Source organism: Canis lupus, chromosome 27 (genome assembly GCF_011100685.1).
Source record: "Canis lupus familiaris isolate Mischka breed German Shepherd chromosome 27, alternate assembly UU_Cfam_GSD_1.0, whole genome shotgun sequence".
NCBI classification, from domain to species: domain Eukaryota; kingdom Metazoa; phylum Chordata; class Mammalia; order Carnivora; family Canidae; genus Canis; species Canis lupus.
In genome coordinates this window covers 9141653-9166110 of record NC_049248.1, presented here as the reverse complement: position 1 = coordinate 9166110, position 24458 = coordinate 9141653, and the positions used below count along the sequence as shown (strand labels likewise).

At 37.8% G+C, this 24458-nt stretch overlaps 1 protein-coding gene and 1 non-coding gene across 12 annotated transcripts in view; both read right to left on the bottom strand.

The window, feature by feature from the left end:
• The window catches only part of RIMKLB (ribosomal modification protein rimK like family member B), a 171083-nt gene that overhangs the window by 13421 nt on the left and 133204 nt on the right, over positions 1 to 24458 (bottom strand). For all 11 annotated transcript variants that reach the window (XM_038576723.1, XM_038576722.1, XM_038576717.1 and 8 more), the window contains 3 exons: positions 10432 to 10662; positions 6269 to 6355; positions 4774 to 4977 (listed from right to left, as the gene is read on the bottom strand). In XM_038576723.1, coding sequence (XP_038432651.1) covers positions 4774 to 4977; positions 6269 to 6355; positions 10432 to 10662 — 522 coding nt within the window. The remainder of the gene's footprint in view (positions 1 to 4773; positions 4978 to 6268; positions 6356 to 10431; positions 10663 to 24458) is intronic.
• On the bottom strand, positions 1504 to 1607 carry LOC119866480. Its single transcript, XR_005380229.1, has one exon. It is a non-coding gene; the product is annotated as a U6 spliceosomal RNA (small nuclear RNA).

Sequence of the window (24458 nt, the reverse complement as noted above, 5' to 3'; positions counted from 1 at the left end):
ACCTGTAAAAACACTTCATACCAAAACTTTTACTTTGAAATAAGAAATTAAGTACTCTTAGAAAAAGGAACTGAGAAGAAAGATTTAATAAAGACAAAAAGTTGAATGACTAGAATAGAAAAAATAGAACAAAAGAAATCCAAATGCTACTTTGACAAGATTATGAATGATATCAAAGACAGAACTGCAGACAAAGCAGAGGTTCAAATAAGCGTAAGCAATTATCTCAAACTGGTATCAAAACCTGAAACCTGAAACAAATGGTTGATTTCTAAGCAAATGAGAGATTATCAATATCAACATTGATCCAAGAAGCAGCAAACTTTAAAGAGGCCAACTGTTATTACAGAAGAGACTGGAAAGGTGATAAAAGAAGTACTTCTACAAAAAGAATCAGGACCAAATGGGTTCAAAGTGGAGTTTTGTTTAGCTATCCTTTATTCCAATGTTACTTTACCTATAAAATGCCCTAGGAAAAGAATAAAAATTCCCCCAATACAGTCAAAGAACGAATGTTATATAACTTTGATATAAAAAATGATCAAGATGCTTTTAAAACACTATGGGCCAATCTTTAATTATTAAAATAGATGTAAATATTTACATGAAATACTAAAGGAATTCCAGTCAAAAATATGCTATTACCATTTAAAGAAGGTTTATTCTACAATTGCAAGGGTAGTTCAAAAACTGTTTTAGGGATCCCTGGGTGGCGCAGCAGTTTGGCGCCTGCCTTTGGCCCAGGGCGCGATCCTGGAGACCCGGGATCGAATCCCACGTCGGGCTCCCGGTGCATGGAGCCTGCTTCTCCCTCTGCCTGTGTCTCTGCCTCTCTCTCTCTGTGTGACTATCATAAATAAATAAAAAAACTTAAAAAAAATAAACTTTTTCAAAAACTGTTTTAAATCTAAAATTTATCAACAAAATGCAATACATAAAGAAATTAAAGGTGGAAAAACACACTAATGATCTTATCAATACAAGGACGCCAAAGGCACTAGATAAAATTCATTCCTACTAAAAAAAACAAAAAACAAAACAAAAAAAAACAAACTCTAGTAAAGGTACTTAAATATCCGAAATAGCAAATCATTAAATCCATTTAATTGCTATTTTTTTATTTTTTAAATATTTCATTCAAATTCAATTTGGCAACATATAGTATGACATATATAACACCAAGTGCTCATCCCATCATCCCACGGGCCTTCCTTAGTGCCCGTCACCCAGTTACCCCATCTCCACCCTCCTCCCCTTCTGCAATCCTTTGTTTCCCAGTTAGGAGTCTCATGGTTTGTCTTCCTCTTTAATTTATCCACACTTAGTCTCCTCCCTTTCCTTTATAATCCCTTTCACTATTTCTTATATTCCACATATGAGTGAAACCACATGATAACTGTCTTTCCCTGATTGACTTATTGCACTCAGCATCCCTCCAGTTCTATCCATATTGAAGTAATGGTAAGCATTCATCCTTTCTGATGGCTAAGTAATATTCCACTGTAAAAATAGGAACATTTCATAAATTTGCATGACAACCTTGTGTAGGGGCCATGCTAATCTTCTCTGTATTGTTTATATGCTGCCAAAGTGAGCTTTAATTTTCATTAAAGCAAGTTCAATGAAAATCAGAAACTTAGATACTTGCAATCATTACACAACACTGTACTGGAGATTCTAAAGCAGTGATTCTCAACTGGTAAGAATTTAGAAACTGAATAGTGGCATTTTGGGCTGTTTAACTGAGGATAGCTGCTCTATAGGTAGCATTTATTGGTTATTATAGGTCAGAAATGTTGAACAAAAATGACAAACTACCTAACTGAAAAGAGGACAAATATAATAAAAGTAATTCATATATAAATACACATAAATTATCAACAAGCTATGAAAAGATACTCCCATCATTAACAGAGAAATAAACTGAAAGAAACAGTGAGATAGCATTTAACTCCCGTTAGATTGGCAAAAACCTGAAAAAGAAAAAAGTAACACTAGTGCTTGTGGGCTGGGAGGAAAAAAGGTATTTTAATATGTCAGAAGTAGAAATACACATATAGTTTTCTGGGAAATTAACTTGCCCACATCTATAAAAATTAAAAGTAAATACATTTTGATCCAGCAATAGTCATAAAGCACTTACTACAGTACCGGTGCTAAAGAGATGGTAATTGCCATTACTGTAAATATTGAATATAAGAAAATTCCTATTTTCAGAGGTCTTTTTTAGGCCTCTGAACAACCTGCTGCCAGAGTGGGAGGGATGGGGTATAATAGGTGAAGGAGGTGATTAAGAGGTACAGACTTCCAGTAATAAGTCATGGGGGCACCTGGGAGGTATAGTTGTTTATCAAGACAGAAGTACTGAAAGCACTTTTAAGGGAAAGAGAAACAAATTCAGAACTTGGGGAGGAAAAGGAAAAATAACCATGGTGGGGGGGGTAAACAGAGAACTTAATTCAATTGATAACTTATTTCTCAAGCTGGTTAATGGGTACATACTTTCCTAGGAAAAGCCTCAGTTACTTCAAAATTTTAAAAGTATCACTTCTTAATGTAAAATTAACTTACCTTTTTAATTTCTTTTGCTTAAAGTATAAAAAGTAATTGTTAATTAAATCTCACAGTAGAAACGTAAGAAAGTAAAAGTGTCCCAGAAGGGAATCCCTGGGTGGCTCAGTGGTTTAGCGCCGCCTTCAGCCCAGGGCGTGCGTGATCCTGGAGTCCCAGGATCGAGTCCCACATCAGGCTCTCTGCATGGAGCCTGCTTCTCCCTCTGCCTGTGTCACTGCCTCTTTCTCTCTCTGTCTCTCATGAATAAATAAATAAAATCTTAAAAGAAAAAAAAAAAGTGTCCCAAAAATGAAAAGATGCCATTCAGCTCTGTAGCGGCAAATAAGTATATTATGATGGGATGAAAAATGGAAAATGGGATATGAAGAACTAATGCCAGGAGGCAGAAATCATTTTTTTTTTGCTTTTATTTTTTTTTCCAGAAATCATTTTTTAGAGTAGAAAAGAGGCTATTTACCACTGTTAGCTTTCAAATCCCCTGTGCTCCTATTCTATGCCCCTATACTGAATTTCAAATTTATCAATATATATGTGTATTATATACACACACACGCAAATATATACAAATATACATATATATATATATTTAAGATTTTATTTATTCATTCATGAGATACACAGAGAGAGGCAGAGACACAGGCAAAGGGAGAAGTGGGCTACCTGCAGGGAGCCTGATGCGGGACTCATTCCCAGTTCCACAGGATCACGACCTGAGCCAAGGCAGACGCTCAACCACTGAGGCACCCAGGCACCTCCCAGTATATTTTTTTTATAGTTTACTGCATAAATTTATATTCCCAGCAAACTACTATAGATTTTTGCATATATTTATATTTTATATAAATAGAATCATACAACATGTACTCTCTTAGGTGACTTTAATTTTTTCTCAACATTATGTTTCTGAGATTTATCCCTGTGTTTGTATTTCTTAGAGGTAACACGGGCAAATAATGCAGGGTCTGTTAGTCTACTGTAAGACTATAGACTAGTGTACTTTGAATGAAACAGGGAACCACTGGAGGATTTTAAACAAAGCTTGACTTGATTGCACTTGTATTTTAAAAAGATCACATCGCTGCTGTATTAGGAAGACACCGTAGGAGACTAAGGATGGAAGCAAGATGACCAATCAGGGGATACAACAAGTAATCCAAATAAAGTAAGACAATGTTACTGGCAGAGATAATGAGAAACTGTCAGATTTGGATACGTTTAGAGAGCAGAAATATAAAGAAATTGAAATGTGACAGTTTTGATACGTGGTGTAAGATTCAGATGACTCAGGCAGCCCCAGTGGTGCAGCGGTTTAGCGCCGCCTGCAGCCCGGGGCGTGATCCTGGAGACCCGGGATGGAATCCTACGTCAGGCCCCCTGCATGGAGCCCGCTTCTCCCTCTACTTCTCTCTCTCTCTCTGTCTCTATGAATAAATAAATAAAATCTTAAAAAAAAAAAAAAAAGATTCAGATGGCTCTACAAGAGTCTCAACAAGAGACTCAACAAGAATTGCCATTAAATGATAAGGAGAATATGAGGTGAAACACACTAAGAGGGGGAATTAGATTGGAAGTCCAGTTTTGGAGAGGATTAAAATATCTGTTAGACAACTACTTGGACATACTGAGTGGACAGTTATTTATATGTACTTGGAGTTCAAGGAGAAAGCCTAAAATGGAGATATAAACTTGAAAATAAAAACATAGATAGTATTTAAAGATGCAATCCAGATCAGATGACTAAGAAAATGAAATACACAGAAAAGAAAAAACCCAACTAAGTTCTAAGGCACTTTAACAATAAGAGATCTCAAAAAATACACCATTAAAGTAAAATCAATAATCTTGTTTGAACTGATGGGTAAAATAGGTTAGGAAACAGTTTGAATGAATTCCAATTACATACAAAATCAGTGTATCACCGGAGATGGAATCTTTAACTCTGGTCAGATATTTCACACAAGTGTGAATTGGGTTACAAATTGAGCACAGGTAGAAACAAATTTATGATTCAGAAAAATCCAATTTTATTACCAGAAAAACAATTCAAAACTATTTATTATATTCGTTACAAGTCTACTGATATAGTTACGAGTTTTTTAGCCTATTAAGTAAAAAGTCTGTAGTAGTTATATATGAATACTCACTGGACAAGCTATTATAATACTATATATACTAGAAAGACACCTGCATTGTTTTTACCTAGTGAGCAGTTGCTTTGCATCCTTCCATCTGTTGAACAACGTAACATGGTGCCAACTACACGGCCTCCCACAACAATGACACGCACATCCCGTCCATGAGACTCCTTAACATACTTCTGAAACAGGTATGGAGCTTCGTGGCGAATAAGATGGCTTAGATCAGCCAAATGGTGCTTATCTCGAGCCAAGAAAACAGCTTTGCCTGATATTGAAAAAGAATTTTAAAAAATATTAAGTCATCATATTGACAGCAGTTGTATGTATTACCTGCCTCTTCTTGGGTCTCAACCTGCTCTTTGAGAATCCATTACATTTTAACCAAAGTAACAGTTATGGTAATTAGTAAACAATGCAAAAATGTATTTAAAGATAAAGTTAATAATCTCTTACCACTCCCTGAATTTCTACAGTAATCCATAATTTATTTTGTTATATGTCATGAAATAAGTGTCTAAGATTTGTATTCTTCCAGGTGAGCCAACAATGCCAGCCTCATTTATTAGTAAAACATTTCCCTCCAAGTAAAAATGTGTCTTACATATTATCATACAATATATATAACATATGCATACAGTAAAACAGAAGTATGTTACTACATACCTAGTTTTATTTGAGTTCACTATCAATTACATTGCTGTATTTGTCAATTTTTGTGCCAAAACAAGAGGCTGTTTTTAAAACATGAGTATAAATCCTTTGACATTCTTCCCATCAAGAAAAGGGGGAATCTTTATCCTTTCATTTTGAATCTAGGAGGATTCAACACAGCAGAAGCTTTTCTGTATGACTTCTGAGGCTAATTCATAAAAGGTCATGCAGCTTCTGTGTTCACTGGAGCCTCTCTGTGGAGCCATAAGACTTCCTGGCTGCCATACTGGAGACCCAATTATAAACAATACACTCAACAGCCCCAGCTGGATCACGATCCAACTATCCCCGTGAAGGCATTAAGCTTTATGAAGTACTTGGATTCATGAATATTTTATGCCTTAAGAAATCCTTCCTTACTCTGAAGTCATTTAAGATATCTTTATATACTTTCTTCTACAGCTTCATAGTTTTGCTTTATATATTTAAGTCTTTAAACTATGTAAATTGGGACAGGGATGACTGGTGTTAGTGATCTAAGGTCCTTGCATTGTTAAAAAGGAAGATAAAAATATAATTTGAAAGTTGGTCTAAATGAAATATGCATCTTAAATTTTCTATGACAACCACTAAATTAACAGAAATCACTTCTAGCCAAACTGAACTCACAGTAGACTTCTGTTTCAAGTACCATGCACCAACAATTTCCTTCTATTTTCCCAAAGTCCTGCTTCGAAAGGTATATATTTCAATTGATAAGGTTACTATCTAGTCAATAACCATGAGAAAATACAAAGAGAATAATAGCATTAATCAGATTAATAGAAATGTATTTTGTATAATCACCCTTATTAATTATTAAGAGTAAAGTCAAATGATGTTCCATAGTAGCAATTCATACACACCTCTATGACCTCGTGTATTCTTTACTACCATTGGAAACTCCAGTACTTCTGCTTCATCAATCATTTTAGCAAAATTTTCATGACCACCTGACATAAGCAAAAAAGAAATTAAGAACAGTAACAAAGGTGTTTTGTGGTAAGTTTTATCTATACTAAAGTCAGCAAAACAGAGGAGGTAGAAGGTTATGAACATGATGGCTAAATTTTCCTAAAGAAAGTAATTAAAAATTGAGGGGCACCTGTGTGGCTCAGGCAGTTAAACATCTGAATCTGGGGCAGCATAGGTGGCTCAGCGGTTTAGCACCGCCTTCAGCCCAGGGCCTGATCCTGGAGACCCGGGATTGAGTCCCACATCGGGCTCCCTGCATGGAGCCTGCTTCTCCCTCTGCCTGTGCCTCTGCCTCTCTCTCTCTGTCTCTCATGAATAAATAAATAAAATCTTAAAAATAAAAAATAAACATCTGAATCTGGATCTCAGCTAAAGTCTTAATCTCAGGATCTCAGCGTTTTGAGCTCAAGCCCCATGCCCAGCATGGAGGCTACTTTAAGAAAAAAAAAAGCTGGGATCCCTGGGTGGCTCAGTGGTTTGGCACCTGCCTTCGGCCCAGGGCCTGATCCTGTAGTCCCAGGATCGAGTCCCACATCGGGCTTCCTGCATGAAGCCTTTTTCTCCTCTGTGTCTGTGTCTCTGCCTCTCTCTCTCTCTCTCTGTGTGTGTGTCTCTCTCACAAATAAATAAAAATCTTAAAAAAAAAAAAAAAAAAAAGCTGAAAGTACAGTCAAATACCATTTTAAAACAAGCCCTTTAGGGCAGCCCCGGTGGCGTAGCAGTAGCACCGCCTGCAGCCCAGGGTGTGATCCTGAAGACCCAGGATCGAGTCCCACATCGGGCTCCCTGCATGGAGCCTGCTTCTCCCTCCGCCTGTGTCTCTGCCTCTCTCTTCGCTCTCTCTGAATGAATGAATAAATAAATCTTTAAAAATAAATAAATAAATAAAAATAAAACAAGCCCTTTGAAATGGATGAAAGCCATTTTAAACTATAAATATGCTAGTATCTAACTTCAAGAAATTAAGTATCTTTCAGCTAAAATTTTCCTAATTCTATACAATATTTTCTACTTTTATCCCTTATTCTTCCACTACATAAAAAACAGAAGCATCAAGATCTACTTCAGTGTAGATTTATCTCCCTGTTTAGAAGAATGAGTCTGTTTAGAAGACTCATCCAAGGTTGAAAGATCCTACATGTGTTCTCTCCCTCTCAAACACAAATTAACTTTTATAATCTCCAGTATTCATCAGTTCTTTCTACACTGAGCCACCCAGTATCAATGAGTTTTGTTCTTTACTGTTTTTATTGCCTATGAACAAGTGATACAGTAATAAGATTACAGCAAAAATGAACTATAGTTGTAAAAAATCAGCATGGTGATATAAAAAAAAATTAAACCACGAAAAAGTTCTCTAAGTAACTGCAATATGATAGGTTTGCAGTTTAGAGAAATTAAGATGATTCAGTCACCTGATTTTAAACCTTCAACATAGGCAGCCCAGTTGGCTCAGTGGCTTAGTGCCGCCTTCAGCCCAGGGCATGATCCTGGAGACCCGGGATCGAGTCCTGCGTCGGGCTCCCTGCATGGAGCCTGCTTCTCTCTCTCTCTCTCTCTCTCGTTCTCTCGCTCTTTCCCTCTGTCTCTGTCTCTCATGAATAAACAAATGAAATCTTTAAAATAAATAAATAAAATAAACCTTCAACATTAGAGCACAGGTAACATTTGTTAATTTGGTAACCATTTTCTCTTTTCTTTCTTTTTTTTTTCTTTCTTTTTAAAAAATATTTTATTTATTCATTCATGAGAGACACACAGAGAGAGAGGCAGAGACACAGGCAGAGGGAGAAGCAGGCTCCATGCAGGGAGCCTGACATGGACTCGATCCCAAGGACTCTAGGATCACACCCTGGGCCGAAGGCAGCGCTAAACCACTGGGCCACCCAGGCTGCCCCATTTTCTCTTTTCCATCCTCTTGAAATCAGAAGTGGAGACCCATGATATAAGCAAAAATATCCCAAAAGCATCTGACAGAATTCTCAAACTATTCTTATAGTCTCTTCTTGTGCAATTGCTAAAAATAGCAATATATCCACACATGCCCTACAGACTTGGAGACTTGGTTCATTTCTTTAAAATATTCAAGTTGGGGGGAATTCCTGGGTGGCGCAGCGGTTTGGCGCCTGCCTTTGGCCCAGGGCGCGAACCTGGAGACCCGGGATCAAGTCCCACGTCGGGCTCCCGGTGCATGGAGCCTGCTTCTCCCTCTGCCTGTGTCTCTGCCTCTCTCTGTGTGTGACTATCATAAATAAATAAAGAAAAAAAATATTAAAAAAAAATAAAAATAAAATATTCAAGTTGGGGGATCCCTGGGTGGCGCAGCGGTTTGGCGCCTGCCTTTGGCCCGGGGCGCGATCCTGGAGACCCGGGATCGAGTCCCGCGTCGGGCTCCCGGTGCATGGAGCCTGCTTCTCCCTCTGCCTGTGTCTCTGCCTCTCTCTCTCTCTCTCTGTGACTATCATAAATAAATAAAAAATTTTTTTAAAAAGGCAAAGGACTTTAAAAAAATAAAATAAAATATTCAAGTTGGGGTGCCTGGGTGACACAGTCGGTTAAACATGAGACTTGATTTCGGCTCAGGTCATGATCTCAGAGTCATGAGCCTGAGCCCTGAGTTGGGCTCCACACTCAGTGCAGACTTTGCTTGTCCCTTTCTCTCTCTGCTCTTCCCCACGTGTGTGCACTCTTTCTCATAAATCAATCTTTTTTAAAAGAATGCCTCATTAACTCTCCAAGCACACCACTGAACATTTATTTGAAGAACTGTCTTTATGGAAAATTGTAATGATCTATAGTAAGTTTGATCTTTTCTAAACAAAGGAACTGGACAGGCAGGAAATATATTAACATAATATTATTTATATCAGTGCTACTCAAAACTGTTGTCCAGTAACCTGTGCCTATCTGTGATTTCTCTGCTACTGATGTGATCAGATAAATATAAGAGTAAGCACTGGAAACTTTTATAGCAATCTGGCACTGCTCAGACATTTTTATCATTCTTTATGAGAGTACTGATCCACAGAGATATAAGCAGAGGGAGAAGCAGGCTCCCCTGCAGGGAGCTTGATGTGGGACTCCATCCCAGGACCAAGGATCGTGACCTGAACCAAAGACAAACACTCAACCACCGTGCCACCCAGGCATGTCACAGTGGCTGAGCATCTGCCTTCGGCCCAGGGAGTGATCCTGGAGTCCCGGGATCGAGTCCCACATCGGGCTTCCTGCATGGAGCCTGCCTCTCCTCTGTCTGTATTTGTGTCTCTTTCTGTGTCTCTCATGAATAAATAAATAAAATCTTTAAAAGTTTTATTGGTTAAGTGTGGTCGATAGCAGCTTTCACAATACAATAACATTACAGAGGGTCACAAGAGAGAATTTATGGCCCTGAAAGTGCAAAATATTTACTTTTTGGCCCTTTACAAGAAAAGTTTGTTAAATCAACTCTACCAATATCATGGAATTAAATCTTAACACAGGATTCATAATTCTCGTGCTCAGTTTGTTAAAACTGAAAGGTTTTTTAAGACTTTTATGTATTAATTTAACAGAGAAAGAGAGAGAGTGCATAAGTATGCAGAGCATTCAGAGGGAGACAGAGGCACAGGCTCCCTGCTGAGCGGAGAGCCAATGCGGGACTCCCAACACAGAACCCCAAAATCATGACCAGGGCCTAAGGCAGATGCCTAACAAACTGAGACACCCAGGAACCCCTATAAGTTATTTCTTTCCTTTTTTTTTTTTTTTAAAGATTTTATTTATTCACAAGAGACACACACAGAAGGAGAGGCAGAGCAAAGGCAGCAGAGAGAGAAGCAGGCTCCCTGCAAGAAGCCCGATGTTGGGACTTGATCCTGGGACTCTAGGACCACGTCCTGGGCAGAAGCCAGACACTCAACCTCTAAGCCACCCAGGTGTCCCTGTAAGTTATTTTTTTAAGAAGTATCTTTAAGTTTACAAATTTCTTTCATCACATAACTCAATTTAGTATGGCTTTCAAAACTGTAAGTGCTGTAAAACTTAGACTGTAAATTCTTATTGGTGAACTTACCATAAGAGAAAGTATCTGGCAGAGGAACACCATGGCCAGCCAACTCCTGAAATGTCCAGAACTTATTAACACAGTTCAGGATGGCTTGAGGTCGGTTCATCAACCGGCATCCCATCTTCTCTAAATGGCGCAAAACAGTGATGTCGCTATCACTTTGTACCCAAGGGGTTGGTACTCTCACTACAACCACTTGGGGATAGGCAGTAATTAGTTCTCCATTGATCCGTAGACCTGAAATATATAGGAGTGAAGCCAAAACCATTAAAAGGGAATATACCAAAATATACAAAAGCTTGGGTCACAAAACTAAATGTACCATTTTGTTAAGATTTCACCGGAACAAAGAGACATTCCTACTTAAATTATATTCTTTTACAAGAAAAAAAAAATTTAATGAGAAAAATTCTGCAGTGGTCAAAAAAAACTATGGTATGTGCGTCAATACAATGAAATACCACATAGCCTTTTTTTTTTTCTTTTTTTTTTTAATGATAGGCACACAGTGAGACAGAGAGAGAGAGAGGCAGAGACACAGGCAGAGAGAGAAGCAGGCTCCATGCACCGGGAGCCTGACGTGGGATTCGATCCCGGGTCTCCAGGATCGCGCCCTGGGCCAAAGGCAGGCGCCAAACCACTGTGCCACCCAGGGATCCCCACATAGCCTTTTAAAAAGAATGTCATAGGGGCAGCTGGCTGGCTCAGTTGGTAGAGCATGTGAGTTCAAGTCTCACACTGGGTGTAGAACTTACTTAATAAAATTAAGAAGAATCTCATAATCTGTTGAGAGACAGAAAAATGTCCACATACATAATACTATGTTTTTTAAAAAGCAAATCTTAGGGCACCTGGTGGCTCAGTTGGTAGAGTGTGCAACTCTTAATCACAAGGTTGGAGGTTCTAAAAAAAACAGAAAAACAAAAAACAAAAACAAAAACAAAAAACAAGGTTGTGGGTTCTAGCCCCAAGCTAGGTCTAAAAGTTACTTGAAAATAAAATATTTAAAAAAATAAATAAAAGGAGAAGTTCCTTGGATTTTATCCATTACCATTCTATCTAAAGAGGTCCTAAATAATAAAGGAATAAGGTATCTGTATCTCCCCTTCTCCTCCCCACCCCTGCTCTCTCTTAAAATATATATATAATAAATAAATAAATATACAATACACTATTGTTAGTCACAGTCAACATGTTTAACATTGTATCTCTAGGATTATTTATCTTATAACTTGGAAGTCTGTAACGTTTGACCACCATCTCCCATTTCCCCACCCCACCACCCACCTCTGGCAACCACCAAACTACTCTCTGTACGTACGAGTTTGGCTTTTTTTGATTCCTCATATAAATAAGATCATATACAGTATCTGCTTTTCCTTGTCTCACTTACTTTTCTTAACATAGTACCCAGAAGGTCCATCCGTATTGTTACAAAAGGCAGGATTTCCTTCCTTTTAATGGTTGAATAATAATCAAATGTATGTACACAGATCATATAGTAATAGAAATGTTCCACTCTTAGTCTACACACCAACAATAGAAACCACCTATCTGCTGTCACCAGAAATCAGGAGCATGGGAGTACTTTACCCCAAAGTGCAGATCTGCATACTACATATGTGGGTATTACTGAGGATGGAAAGAAATTCAATACCTCTTGTATCAGAAACACTTTGTTATTTTAGACAAGCAGAAGGTGAACTACAGTTAGAAAGAAGGGCAGGTACAGATCAATGTGAGCCTAAAAAGGCAAAGCAACATCTCTCACAACTCTGCCGTGTTACTGACCTCTTAGGCACTCTTAGCAAATGGTACTAGTATATATGATGTACAGCTTATAAAACTGAAACACAAGAAATAACTCTTTGCTTAGATCCCTGTTATTCAGTACACACATGCACATGAATGTGTATAAAATTTCCTACACAGGCATCCCTGGGTGGCTCAGCGGTTTGGCGCCTGCCTTTGGCCCAGGGCGCGATCCTGGAGTCCCGGGATCGAGTCCCACGTTGGGCTCCCTGCATGGAGCCTGCTTCTCCCTCTGCCTGTGTCTCTGCCGCTCTCTCTCTCTCTATCATGAATAAATAAATAAATCTTTAAACATTTCCTACACAATACCACCACTCACTGTAAAATAGGTAGTGCAGTTGAATGTGCTTACCACTCTTTTGTTTTTGACTCCGCTTCCTCAAATACACACACACACATTTTTTTGCATATCTTAAACCTCACTTTGTGAAACTGGTTCAGATTTTACATTTTAGATTAAGCGCATGATCAAGCATTAACAGTCAATAATAGGGATCCCTGGGTGGCGCAGTGGTTTAGCGCCTGCCTTTGGCCCAGGGCGCGATCCTGGAGACCCGGGATCGAGTCCCACGTCGGGCTCCCGGTGCATGGAGCCTGCTTCTCCCTCTGCCTGTGTCTCTGCCTCTCTCTCCCTCTCTCTGTGTGACTATCATAAATAAATAAAAATTTAAAAAAAAAAAAAAAAAAAAAAAAAAAAAAAAAAAAAAACAGTCAATAATAAGTTAACCTCAGAAAAGCAATGGGCAGGATTTTTATTCTTGTATTTTTGAGGTAAGAAATTTATTTTATAGGAGCACTTGGGTGACTCAGTTAAGCGCCCAACTCTTGATCTCAGCTCAGGTCTTGACCTCAGGGTCATGAATTTGGGACCTACACTGGGCTCCATACTGGGAGTGGAGCCTACTTTAAAAAAAAAAGTATTAGGTAGAAACAAGTGTTGGTGAGGATGTTGAGAAAAAATCCTCTTGCACTGTCCATGGGAATACAAATTAGTCCAACCATTTTGGAAAATAATATGGAGGTTCCTCAAATAATTAAAAATAGAATCACCCTTCTCAAAATTATACTGAGTATTTACCCAAAAATACAAAAACACTAACCGAAAGGGAAACATGCACCCTTGTGTTTATTGTAGCACTATTTACAATAGCTGAACTATGAAAGCAGCCCAGGTGTCCACTAATAGATGAATGGCTAAAGAAGATATGGCATGTGTGTGTGTGTGTGTGTGTGTGTGTGTATATATATATAATGGGATATTATTCAGCCATAAAAAAGAATGAAATCTTGCTATTTGCAATGACATGGATGGAGCTAGAATATTATGCTAAGTGAAATATGCCAGTCAGAGAAAGACAAATACCATATGATCGATCTCTTACATGGAACTTAAAAAACAAAACAGATAAGCAAAGGAAAGAGACAGAGGGACAAACCAAAGAACAGAATCAACTCTGGAGATCAAATTTATGGCTACCAGAGGGGTGGGGGGAGGGATGGGAAAAAAAGAGAATGGAGATTAAGAAGTACACTTATGATGAAAAATAAAATGATTTTTAATGTGTATTATGAACTAAAAGCCTACTGCTATTATTAATGCAGAGTCAGAAGGTGCTATGGGCTGATTATTCTCCCAGTTGAAAGATCCCTTTGGGATATAAACAATCTCCTTGGGGCAGCCTGAGTGGCTCAGTGGTTTAGCGCTGCCTTCAGCCCAGGGCCTGGTCCTGGAGACCCAGGATCGAGTCCCACGTCGGGTTCCCTGCATGGAGCCTGCTTCTCCCTCTGCCTGTGTCTCTGCCTTTCCCTCTCTCTCTCTGTCTCATGAATACATAAATAAAATTTTTTTAAAAATCTCCTTGCCAATAATTAAGGTAGAGAATCTCTTATGTAGCCCTACTGTAACCTTGTGCTTTATGAGAGTAGAATTTGGCCACACCACTAAAAATACTAGTGTTTTTGTCCTCAGTAAACAAGAAACGAACAAACAAAAAGAAAAAAACAGGTTCCTTGCTGATATTTTTTCCCTCCATTTGCTATTGTTCCAGAGGATCCTTCAAGATTTCTGAGATATTTAGAGCTTACAGAATTGTAAGAATGTTATTTATTTATTTATTTATTTATTTATTTATTTATTTATTTATTGTAGCTCTTAAATGTTTTATCTTTAAAAAGGGGGGGAACTGAAAGAATTTTAACTGAAAGTTTCAATTGAAGGTACTATTGTACACAATTAAAAACCCACACAATCTCTGTTCCATAGATCAAGGAAGCACTCAAAGACTACTGGAGATGTGTCACTGAAACAGGAGACAATATGGAGGGGTTCCCATTAGCCAAATTTTGGATGATTTGACCATCAAAAAGGCCAATTAACTAATAACACACTTAATGCAAAAAAAGTTCATGAATTCGGGATCCCTGGGTGGCGCAGCGGTTTGGCGCCTGCCTTTGGCCCAGGGCGCGATCCTGGAGACCCGGGATCGAATCCCACGTCGGGCTCCCGGTGCATGGAGCCTGCTTCTCCCTCTGCCTGTGTCTCTGCCTCTCTCTCTCTCTCTGTGACTATCATAAAATAAATAAATTTAAAAAAAAAAAAAAAAAAAAAAGTTCATGAATTCATAATTATAGAGACAGGGCAATTAAAAAAAAAAAAAGCCTCATCTGCTATCACTGAAAGGACTACAACATAATTCCTTATTCTAAAAACCAGTAAATAATGAGGAAAAAATTACATTTATCCTACCATTTCAGCAGGAACTACAGTTTACCAGGAAAAGGTGGGAAAAGCTCTTCCTTAGAGACAAATGCCAATTAAAATAGAAGAATAACTAAAGTTGAAATATAATCATTTTGTAAAGCCCAATGCAGTAAGTGATTCAAGCAAGGATCAAAGATGTTAAAAGCATTAAGGAAGAAAAAAAGCATTAAGAAAAGGTTGATGGGATATTTGTATAATGCCAAAATATCTGATTTGCTAAGCCAAAAGTAAAAACAGGTTTTTGTAACAGACAGACTATATTACCCTGGGATCAAAGTTAGCATCACTACCAGTGGGACACAGACGATCATTTTGTGCCTCCTGGTTGAATATACTATTAAGTAACTACCACCACCTAGGCAGCAATTTTTTGCTCAAAATGTATAACCTGTATCTAAGCATACCAATTCACTAGCAACTTCAGAAGGCAGACACCACAAGGAAACTCTTAGACAAACAAAGAATGAGACATTTAAGATAACTGTTCCGATTACTTCAAAAAGTTGATGTCACTGAAGAAATAAAGATGGGAGTTCTAGAGTTAGGAAGACTAAGTAGACGTTACATCCAAATATCCTTGCATGAACACTTTTACAAAGAAAGCCTGATCTGAAAAGAATAACGGAAAGATATTTTAGAATTAACTGTGAAAATCTGACTCTAGTATTTATTAGATGACATTAAAGAATTATTCATTTCTTAAGATATGCTAATGGTATTAAATTCTATAGGACAGTGTCTTTATTTTTTGGCTACAGATATTGAAGAATTTAGGGGTAACACGAAAACAGGTACAGCTACTTGTCATGAAAGACTAATAACTCTCAAAAAGCTGTGTGTAATGTATATAAGGAGAAAGAGATATAAAACAAAAGCTTATTACTGAACACTCCATATAGACAGCAAGAATATAGCTATCCATAATTCTATTCTTTTAACTTATATATTCACTCAAAATTTTATTTTATTTACTCAAAATTTTAAATACAAAGTGCGGGTAGGGTGGGGGCAGAAACCAAGACATATCAAATTCACCCAAAGAAAACTGATGTTGGTCATTCCTATTTCTAAATCTCCAGGGTTTGCTGCTGAGCTTTTTCTCTTTTGTTTTTTAATGGTTTCTCATCCTTTCACTAACACTAAAACCCCATTTACTTTCTACCACTACCCTACTTCCCCTGCCATTTATGTTGTGTTACTTAACACAATAAAATTATTAGTTCATATCTTGGAAGAAGCGAGAAGGAAAACCTAAAACACAGAATAACTTGCTAAAGGTAATCTGAACCAAATCTAGGTCCAGAAATGTTTTTTTCCCAGAGTTCTAGCTAGAAAAAGCAAGTTGGAGAAAGAAGGAAGGAAGGAAGGAAGGAAGGAAGGAAGGAAGGAAGGAAGGAAGGAAGAAGTAATAAGGAGAGATATACGGACGAAGGAAGGAGAATGCGTCCTTCTTCCTTCCTGCTGCATTCGCCTGCCATTCCTCCTTCCTTCCTTCCTTCCTGCCTTCTCCCTCCCCCTCCCCCCCCTCCCTCCCCTCCCCCCCCCCTCCCCTCCCCCTCCCCTCCCCTCCCCTCCCCCTCCCCTCCCTCCCCTCCCCTCACCCCTCCCCCTCAAAAGAAAAAAAAGAAAAGAAAAGAAAAGAGCAACAAGTTGGCAGTATAAGAGATTAACAACTTTGAGCTCCATATTCACCCCAGCTAAATTCAAGTAACAAAATTATGTTGTTTAGGTCAATAGTTCAGGAAACTGATCCATTACTTAACCAACAAAACTATTAAAAATTTACCAAAAAGTGGTATTCCCCACATTCTAAAATCTCAAGCATCTTATCACCAAAAAAAAGACCAAATAATTCTGAACATTAAGATACTCCGTCACTATAAACCTATTTTCCAATTGTTCAGACAGAACTAATGCCTACCATTAAATGCAAAGTGCAAATCTGTCTTCATGTATATCTAACACATAAGAAATGTCCTCCTAAACTTTTTTTTTTTTAATTACTGTCTTGTTTCCCTTACTAGGTTCCAAACTAATCAAAATCAAGTATTTTTGATAGGACAATCAGATAATGGGTATTTATGTACTAAAGGACTATAAGGTTTCTCATAAGGGTTATGTAAGAATTCAAACAGCTAATAATTATGAAATACCTAAAACAAGTATAAAATTAAGAATCCACAGGTGCCAGTACACCTGGGTGGCTCAGCAGTTGAGTGTCTGCCTTCGGCTCAGGGCAGGGGTCCTGAGGGTCCTAGGATTGGGTCCCATGTCAGACTCCCCTTGGGAAGCCTGCTTCTCCCTCTGCCTATGTCTCTGCCTCTCTCATGAATAGATGAAATCGAAAAAAAAGAGAAAGAAAAGAAAAGAAAAGAGAAAAGAAAAGGAAAAAGAAGAATCCATAGGTGCCTGGGTGGCTCAGTCAGTGGGTGTGTGCCTGAGGTCATGATCCTCAGGATCAAGATCCTAGGGATTGGGATTGAGCCCCAAATTGGGCTCTCCCTGCTCAGCAGAGAGTCTGCTTCTCCCTCTCCCTCTGCCCCTCCCCCTGCTCATGCAGGCAAGTGATCTAATAAGTAAAATCTTTAAAAAAAAAATTTAAAAGAATCCTTTCTCATCAGAATATATATGATGCCTTTCCTATCTGCTTAGTTGCTTCCTAACAGGATATATATTGTTTCCTATCAAAATATCTTTCTTTAGCCCTCCTCAACAATCCTTTTTCCCTCCAATTTGTTTCCAAGTCTTAGCTAGTAATCCCAGGTAAAAACAAAATTATTTTCTTCAAAGGTAAGCCTCTTTGGATATGATAAGGAACCAATGAAATTCCTTTCCAGATCCCTCATCAGTGGCATAGAGAGAAAGAAAAGGAAGACAACTATAACAGTGTACCTCATTATCACTGAGCACTGCTACACTGCAGCTGACAGTCATGTGTTTAAAAAAAAAAGGGAGAGAAAATGGGTGAATTGTTTGGTGGTCTTTTTTTTTTTTTTTTTTTTCTTAAATTGAATTAAAGTTTTAAAAAAGAAAGAAGATGGGATGCCTGGGTGGCTCATCGGTTAAGTGTCTCAGGGAGGGATCAGGGAGGCTCAGGGAGGGATCCTGGGGTCCCAAGATCCAGTTCTGCATTGGGCTCCCTGCATGGAACCTGCTTCTCCCTCTGCCTGTGTCTCTGCCTCTCTCTTTCTGTTTCTCATAAATAAATAAATAAAATCAGAAAGAAAGAAGAAGAAAGAAAGAAAGAAAGAAAGAAAGAAAGAAAGAAAGAAAGAAAGAAAGAAGAAAGAAAGAAAGAAAGAAAGAAAGAAAGAAAGAAAGAAAGAAAGAAAGAAAGAAAGAAAGAAAGAAAGAGGGAGAAAGAGGGAAAGCAGGTAAACAAGCAATCAGATTATCACTGTCCATTTTATAAAAGCATCTTTATTGAAGGTAGTGATTGATTGGCTACTTTACCAAGTACCTTTACCAAAGAATCCGAGGTCAATATAACCAACTCTACCCCAAAAATTGGTAGAAAGGAAACATCAATTAAACAAATGTGATGTCACTAAAATAATTCATCTCCTAACAAAAAAAATTAAATTATTCATTTCCTTCAAATTTTACAAATGCCAACATTCAAGCTCTAATGGCTTGAGAGTACATTCTCATCAGCATTTCCATGGATAGTTTTTAAAAAAATTATCTAGGAGAAATACTTACTAAAATTGATAAACAAGAAAACAAAATGCCTTTAAGGGCCTCTTCCATTTATGTATTCCTTCTTTTATATATATTCAAAAACATTTGCTGAACACCCTCTTTAAGACACTGAGCTTTGGGATAAAATTCTAACCCCACTTGAGAGTTTTTAAGGATGAAGACAAGAGGGAAAAAATGCATGTAAAGTACCTAATAAATGACTGGCATACAGTAAGTGCTTAATAATTGTTAGTGGCTATCAATTACCCTCAGTTTACAATGCTGGGGAGGGTAGGTTGATGGCACAAATGGTATCTATTAATAGCAATAAAACTTGTTTATCTCTTTTGTTCCCCAGTCCCAATCAAAACTATATCTAATATTTTTAATATTTTACGTACAAGAACTATTAGAGACAAGATATACTTCTATTTTGCTAATTTAGCATGAAAACCTTTTATAAAGTTTTTTCCTTTACTATTACCCTAATTTAAAAATTACAAGTTGAAATACTATATCTAACCTAATTATTTTATTCCCCCCACCCCCACCCCAATAGCAAGATTTCCTGAAATGGTAAGAGAAGCTGTACAGGACATGGGTGGGTAAATGTATAATTCAAGTCACTGTTAATGAAGCCAGACATAAATGAACTGCAGCTGCAGAAGAAAGGAGACAGGCAGCAAAGCTTCCTTGTGATGTAGGCAAAGTCCCCCTCTGTCCGCTTTTAAAAGGGCAAACTTCTTTGTAACAGTGGCTCCAGGATAAAGAAAAATATTTCTATTAATCTGTTTTACCAATATTTTGGAAATCAATAGCAGCTTACACAACTAATGATAACTAGAACTTTCTAAATTCAGCTATATATAAGTAAAAACAAATATAAATACGTATTTATATAAATATTTATATAATCTTAAAAATAAGTTAAAGGTTATGGAATAATTAATAACAAAAGGAGGGGAACTATATCAAACTCTTGAATACTGAATGTTCCCAGGAAAACTATAGGGAATGTAGGAGATTAAGGCTTTTCCCTCAAATATTTTTGTTTAGATCCCCAAATAGCAAGGGATAATGGTGAGGGAATAGCAAAGGCAAAAAGAGACAGATCTATTGCAAGGTCTTCGCTGGCATGCCTGTAACAATAACCCTTCATCTGATTCAAACCTACTTCAGCCACTTGCCCACTGTGTAAGCTCAGACAAATTAACTTCTCTGTGACTCAAGTTCCTCATCTGTAAAATGGGAACACTAAGAATAGTTCCTTTATAGAGTTGTGCTGAGGATTAGGTTGGTCTACATTAGTGAAAAAGTACCCAGCACATAATATGCACTTTAATCATCACTGTCACCCACCATTCCCTCCTGCAGCTGGGAAATGAATAAAGCAGAAAGTAAATTCCCTGAGAGTAGGAATCTTCTTAACAGCTAATGTCTACCAGCACTATTTGGCATACAGTAAATGCTCAATTATTATATATTGAAATTTAAACTTATCTCCCAGTTTTCAAGAAGCATCAAAAGGGATTTAAAGTCAGGTATGAGTCTGAAGCTATACTGCCTAAACAAAATTGTCCCTTATAAATTGTTTTAGAAGGGATGCCTAGGTGGCTCAGCGATTGAGCGTCTGCCTTTGGCCCAGGGCGTCATCCTGATCCTGAGATTGAGTCCCACATCGGGCTCCCTGCATGGAGCCTGCTTCTGCCTCTGCCTGTGTCTCTGCCTCTTTCTGTTTGTCTCTCGTGAATAAATAAAGAAAATAAAATCTTAAAAAAAAAATGTGTTAGAAAAACTAGCAAACTCAAAAAGACCAACAAGAAATCATGTTAACATCTAAAAAATGCAAGGTAAGTAGAAGGAAAAAAAAATTAAGAGAACAGAAATTAATTGAATACAAAGCAAACATCAATAAAAAATACAACCAAATTTAAATTTTGTGGGGGCCCCTCACCCAAAATAAAAAATGTGTTAAGTCCCTAGCAAGACTGCTATAGAGGAAGGAAAAAAAGGGGAACAAATAAAGTTGAGAATAAAACGGGAGCTTCACCATATACCCTGTGGTCATTAAAAAGATAATGATTTTGTTAACAACACATCTGAAAACTTAGATAAAATGTACAAAAATTCCTAGAAAAATACAATTTACCAAAACTGTAAAAAGAAATCTAAAACAGGGACGCCTGGGTGGCTCAGCGGTTAAGCATCTGCCTTTGGCTCAGGGCTGATCCCGGAGTCCCAAGATCAAGTCCCACATCGGACTCCCTGCATGGAGCCTGCTTCTCCTTCTGCCTATGTCTTGGCATCTCTCTCTCTCTCTCTCTATCTCTGTCTCTCATGAATAAATAAATTAAAAACAAACACTGTCCAGCCCTTTTTGTGAGGCCAAACAACTTAGCAGAAAAGGACAGTGACAAGTTCACAAAAGGAAAGTTACAAGCCAATCTCCTTCATAAATATTAATATAAAAATCTTCAAATATTAACAAATTAAACCCACCACTGTAATAACAATAAAAATCATAAGCAAGTTAGGTTTATTCTAAAATTTTTAGGTTGGTTTAACTTGTAAAAACCAATCATGTAATTTGCAATAGGTAAAAATATGTTTAACCATTCAGTAGATGTATGAACACTGATAAAATGCAACAAGCATTCAGGATTTTAAAAAATCTTTTGGCATACTCATAGAAGGAAATTTCCTTAATCTGATAAAGGATATCTTAAAAATCCTACGACAACATCATTCTTACTGGTTTAATGTTGAAAGCTTTCCTCTGAGATCAAGAGTAAGACTAGAATGTTCACTGTAACTATTTAATCCAATATGGTCCCAAAGGTCCTGCCCTGTGCTGTCAAGAAAAGGAAGTGAGATATAAGGATTGGAAATGAAGTATAAAATTGTTATTACTTGTATATGATACAATTTTAAAAGCAATCAAAAATATCATAAATTATCGAAGTGAGTTATTTGCCCGTCAATATTATTTTTTAAAGATGTATTTATTCATGAGAGATACAGAGAGAGAGAGGCAGAGACACAGGCAGAGGGAGAAGCAAGCTACCCAGGGAGCCAGATGCAGGACTCATTCCCAGGGACTCCAGGACCATGTCCTGGGTCAAAGGCAGGCACCAAACCACTGAGCCACCCAGGGATTCCCCACCTGTCAATATTAATAAACTCAACCAGCAATGAATTAGAAAAAAAGAAAACTTTTATTGTTATCATTTACAATAGCAGCAGATGTATAAAATTCATAGGATTAAGTACATCTAACAAAAGATGTACAAGTTCTCTGGGAATAAAAATCACAAAATTTCATAGAAACATTAAAGACAATGAGAGAGAACAAGTATAAGAGCACATGCAAATTCTTCCATATTGGAAGGTTCAATAGAATGAGTCATCTCTTCCAAAACTGATCTATATTTTAAAAAAAATTCCTAGGGACACCTGGATGGCTCAGTGATTGAGCGTCTGCCTTTGGCTCAGGGCACGATCCCAGGCCAGGCTCTTAGGATCGAGTTCCACATCGGGCTCCCCTTAGGGAGCCTGCTTCTCCCTCTGCCTGTGTCTCTGCCTCTGTGTTTCTCATGAATAAATAAATAAAATCTTTTAAAAATAAAAAATAAAGGACAGCCCCGGTGGCTCAGAGGTTTAGCGTTGCCTTCAGCCCAGGGCATGATCCTGGAGACCCGGGATCGAGTTCCGCATCGGGTTCCCTTCATGGAGCCTGCTTCTCCCTCTGCCTGTGTCTCTTCCCCCCTCTCTCTCTCGTGTCTCTCATGAATAAATATTAAATAAATAAATAAATAAATAAATAAATAAATAAATAAATAAAAATAAATAAATAAATAAATATATAAATAACAAAAATTTTAAAGATCCTAATAAAAATTCCAAGTGTTCTGAAATGTGTGGAACTTGTGAGCTCATTATAAAATTTATGAATACAGATGCCAGTGGGGGGACACCTGGGGTGGCTCAGTAGTTGAGTATCTGCTTTCAGCTCAGGGCGTGATCCTGGAATCCCAGGATCAAGTCCCACATCAGGCTCCTTGCAGGGAGCCTGCTTCTCCTTCTGCTAGGTCTCTGCCTCTCTCTCTGTGTTTCTCATGCATAAATAAGTAAAATCTTTTAAAAAATCAATAAGATATACAGGTGCCTGGGTGGCATAGTTGGTTAAGCGTCCAACTCTGGTTTTCTGCTCAGGACTTTATTTCAGAGACCTGAGATAGAGCCCCACATCTGGCTCTATGCTCAGTGTGCAGTTCTGCTTGAGATTCTCTCTCCTTCCCCCCTCTGCCCCTCCTGTTCGTGTTCTCTCTCCCTAAAATAAATAAATCTTAAAAAAAAAAGATACTCAACCTTATTATTATTACTACACTGGGATACAAAATCACAACTAGACACCATTTATACCCACTAAAACAGCTAAAACCAAACTGACCATAAACAACTTTTGAGGAGTACGTTGTTTAAGAAGAAACACTTCTTTGACCACAGAAAATTTCCTTTTCTTTCTGGTAAAACGTATTTGCCAAAAAGATCTGCAGCAAATGGGAGTTTTTTTTATTGGAACAAACTCAAAATACTCCTTTTAAGATCAAGCAAGATGGGCAGCCTGGCTGGCTCAGCGGTATAGCGCCACCTTCAGCCCAGGGCATGATCCTAGAGACCCAGAATCGAGTCCCACATCAGGTTCCCTGCATGGGGCCTGCTTTTCCCTCTGCCTGTGTCTCTGCCTCTCTTTCTCTCTCTCTCCTCTCTGCGTATTCTCATGAATAAATAAATAAAATCTAAAAAAAAAAAAAAAAAAAAAAAAAAAAAAGATCAAGCAGAAGAAAACTGTGCTCACCATCATCATTTTTATTCAACATTGTATTAGAGGTTCTACTTAATCCAGTAAACTAAGAAAAATAAGAGGCAAAGAAACTAGAAAACTGTCATCTTTTGCAGATATTATTTGCATAAGATATCCTATATAGAATCAAATGGAGGAAACAACGAAGAGACAGAAGACTATTTATAGTATACCACTTTATATGTAGGAAAAGGGAAGAAATACAAATATATTCCAAAATCGGAAGACAGACTGCCAGATTCTAAATCTTGGATCCTCCATCTACCGCTTTATGATGTAGGTCAAAAAACATTTAACCAATCTAGGATTCTATTTTCTTATTTGTAAAACAAACAATAACAGTACCAACCTCATGCGATTATTGCCAGGATTAAATGAGTTGATATTTGTAATAACGTTTGAATATTGTTAAGTGTTTGTAACAGAAATATAACTTTATAATTTGAATTCTTTTTTTAAAAAAAGGGATTTTATTTATTTATTCATGAGAGAGAGAGGCAGAGACTTAGGCAGAGAGAGAAGCAGGATCCATGCAGGGAGTCCGATGTAGGACTTGATTCTGCGGGACTTGATTCTGGGACTCCAGGATTATGCCCTGGGCTAAAGGCAGACACTTAACCACTGAGCCACTCAGGTGTCCCTATAATTTGAATTCTAAGACCTCAGACTAATAACATTCTTTGCCTAACTCAGTTGAGTAACTAAATTCACTACTACTCTGGTTCTCTGGTGACTTGTCACTTGGGTACCTCTCACAGAATAGTCTTCTAGAATCAGATCACCTAATTTCACAACTACCGAAAGTACTGTGCAAAAGGGGCACCTGGCTCATGAGTTCAAGTCCCACATGGGATGTAGAGCATACTTAAAATAAATAATTAGGGATCCCTGGGTGGCGCAGCGGTTTAGCGCCTG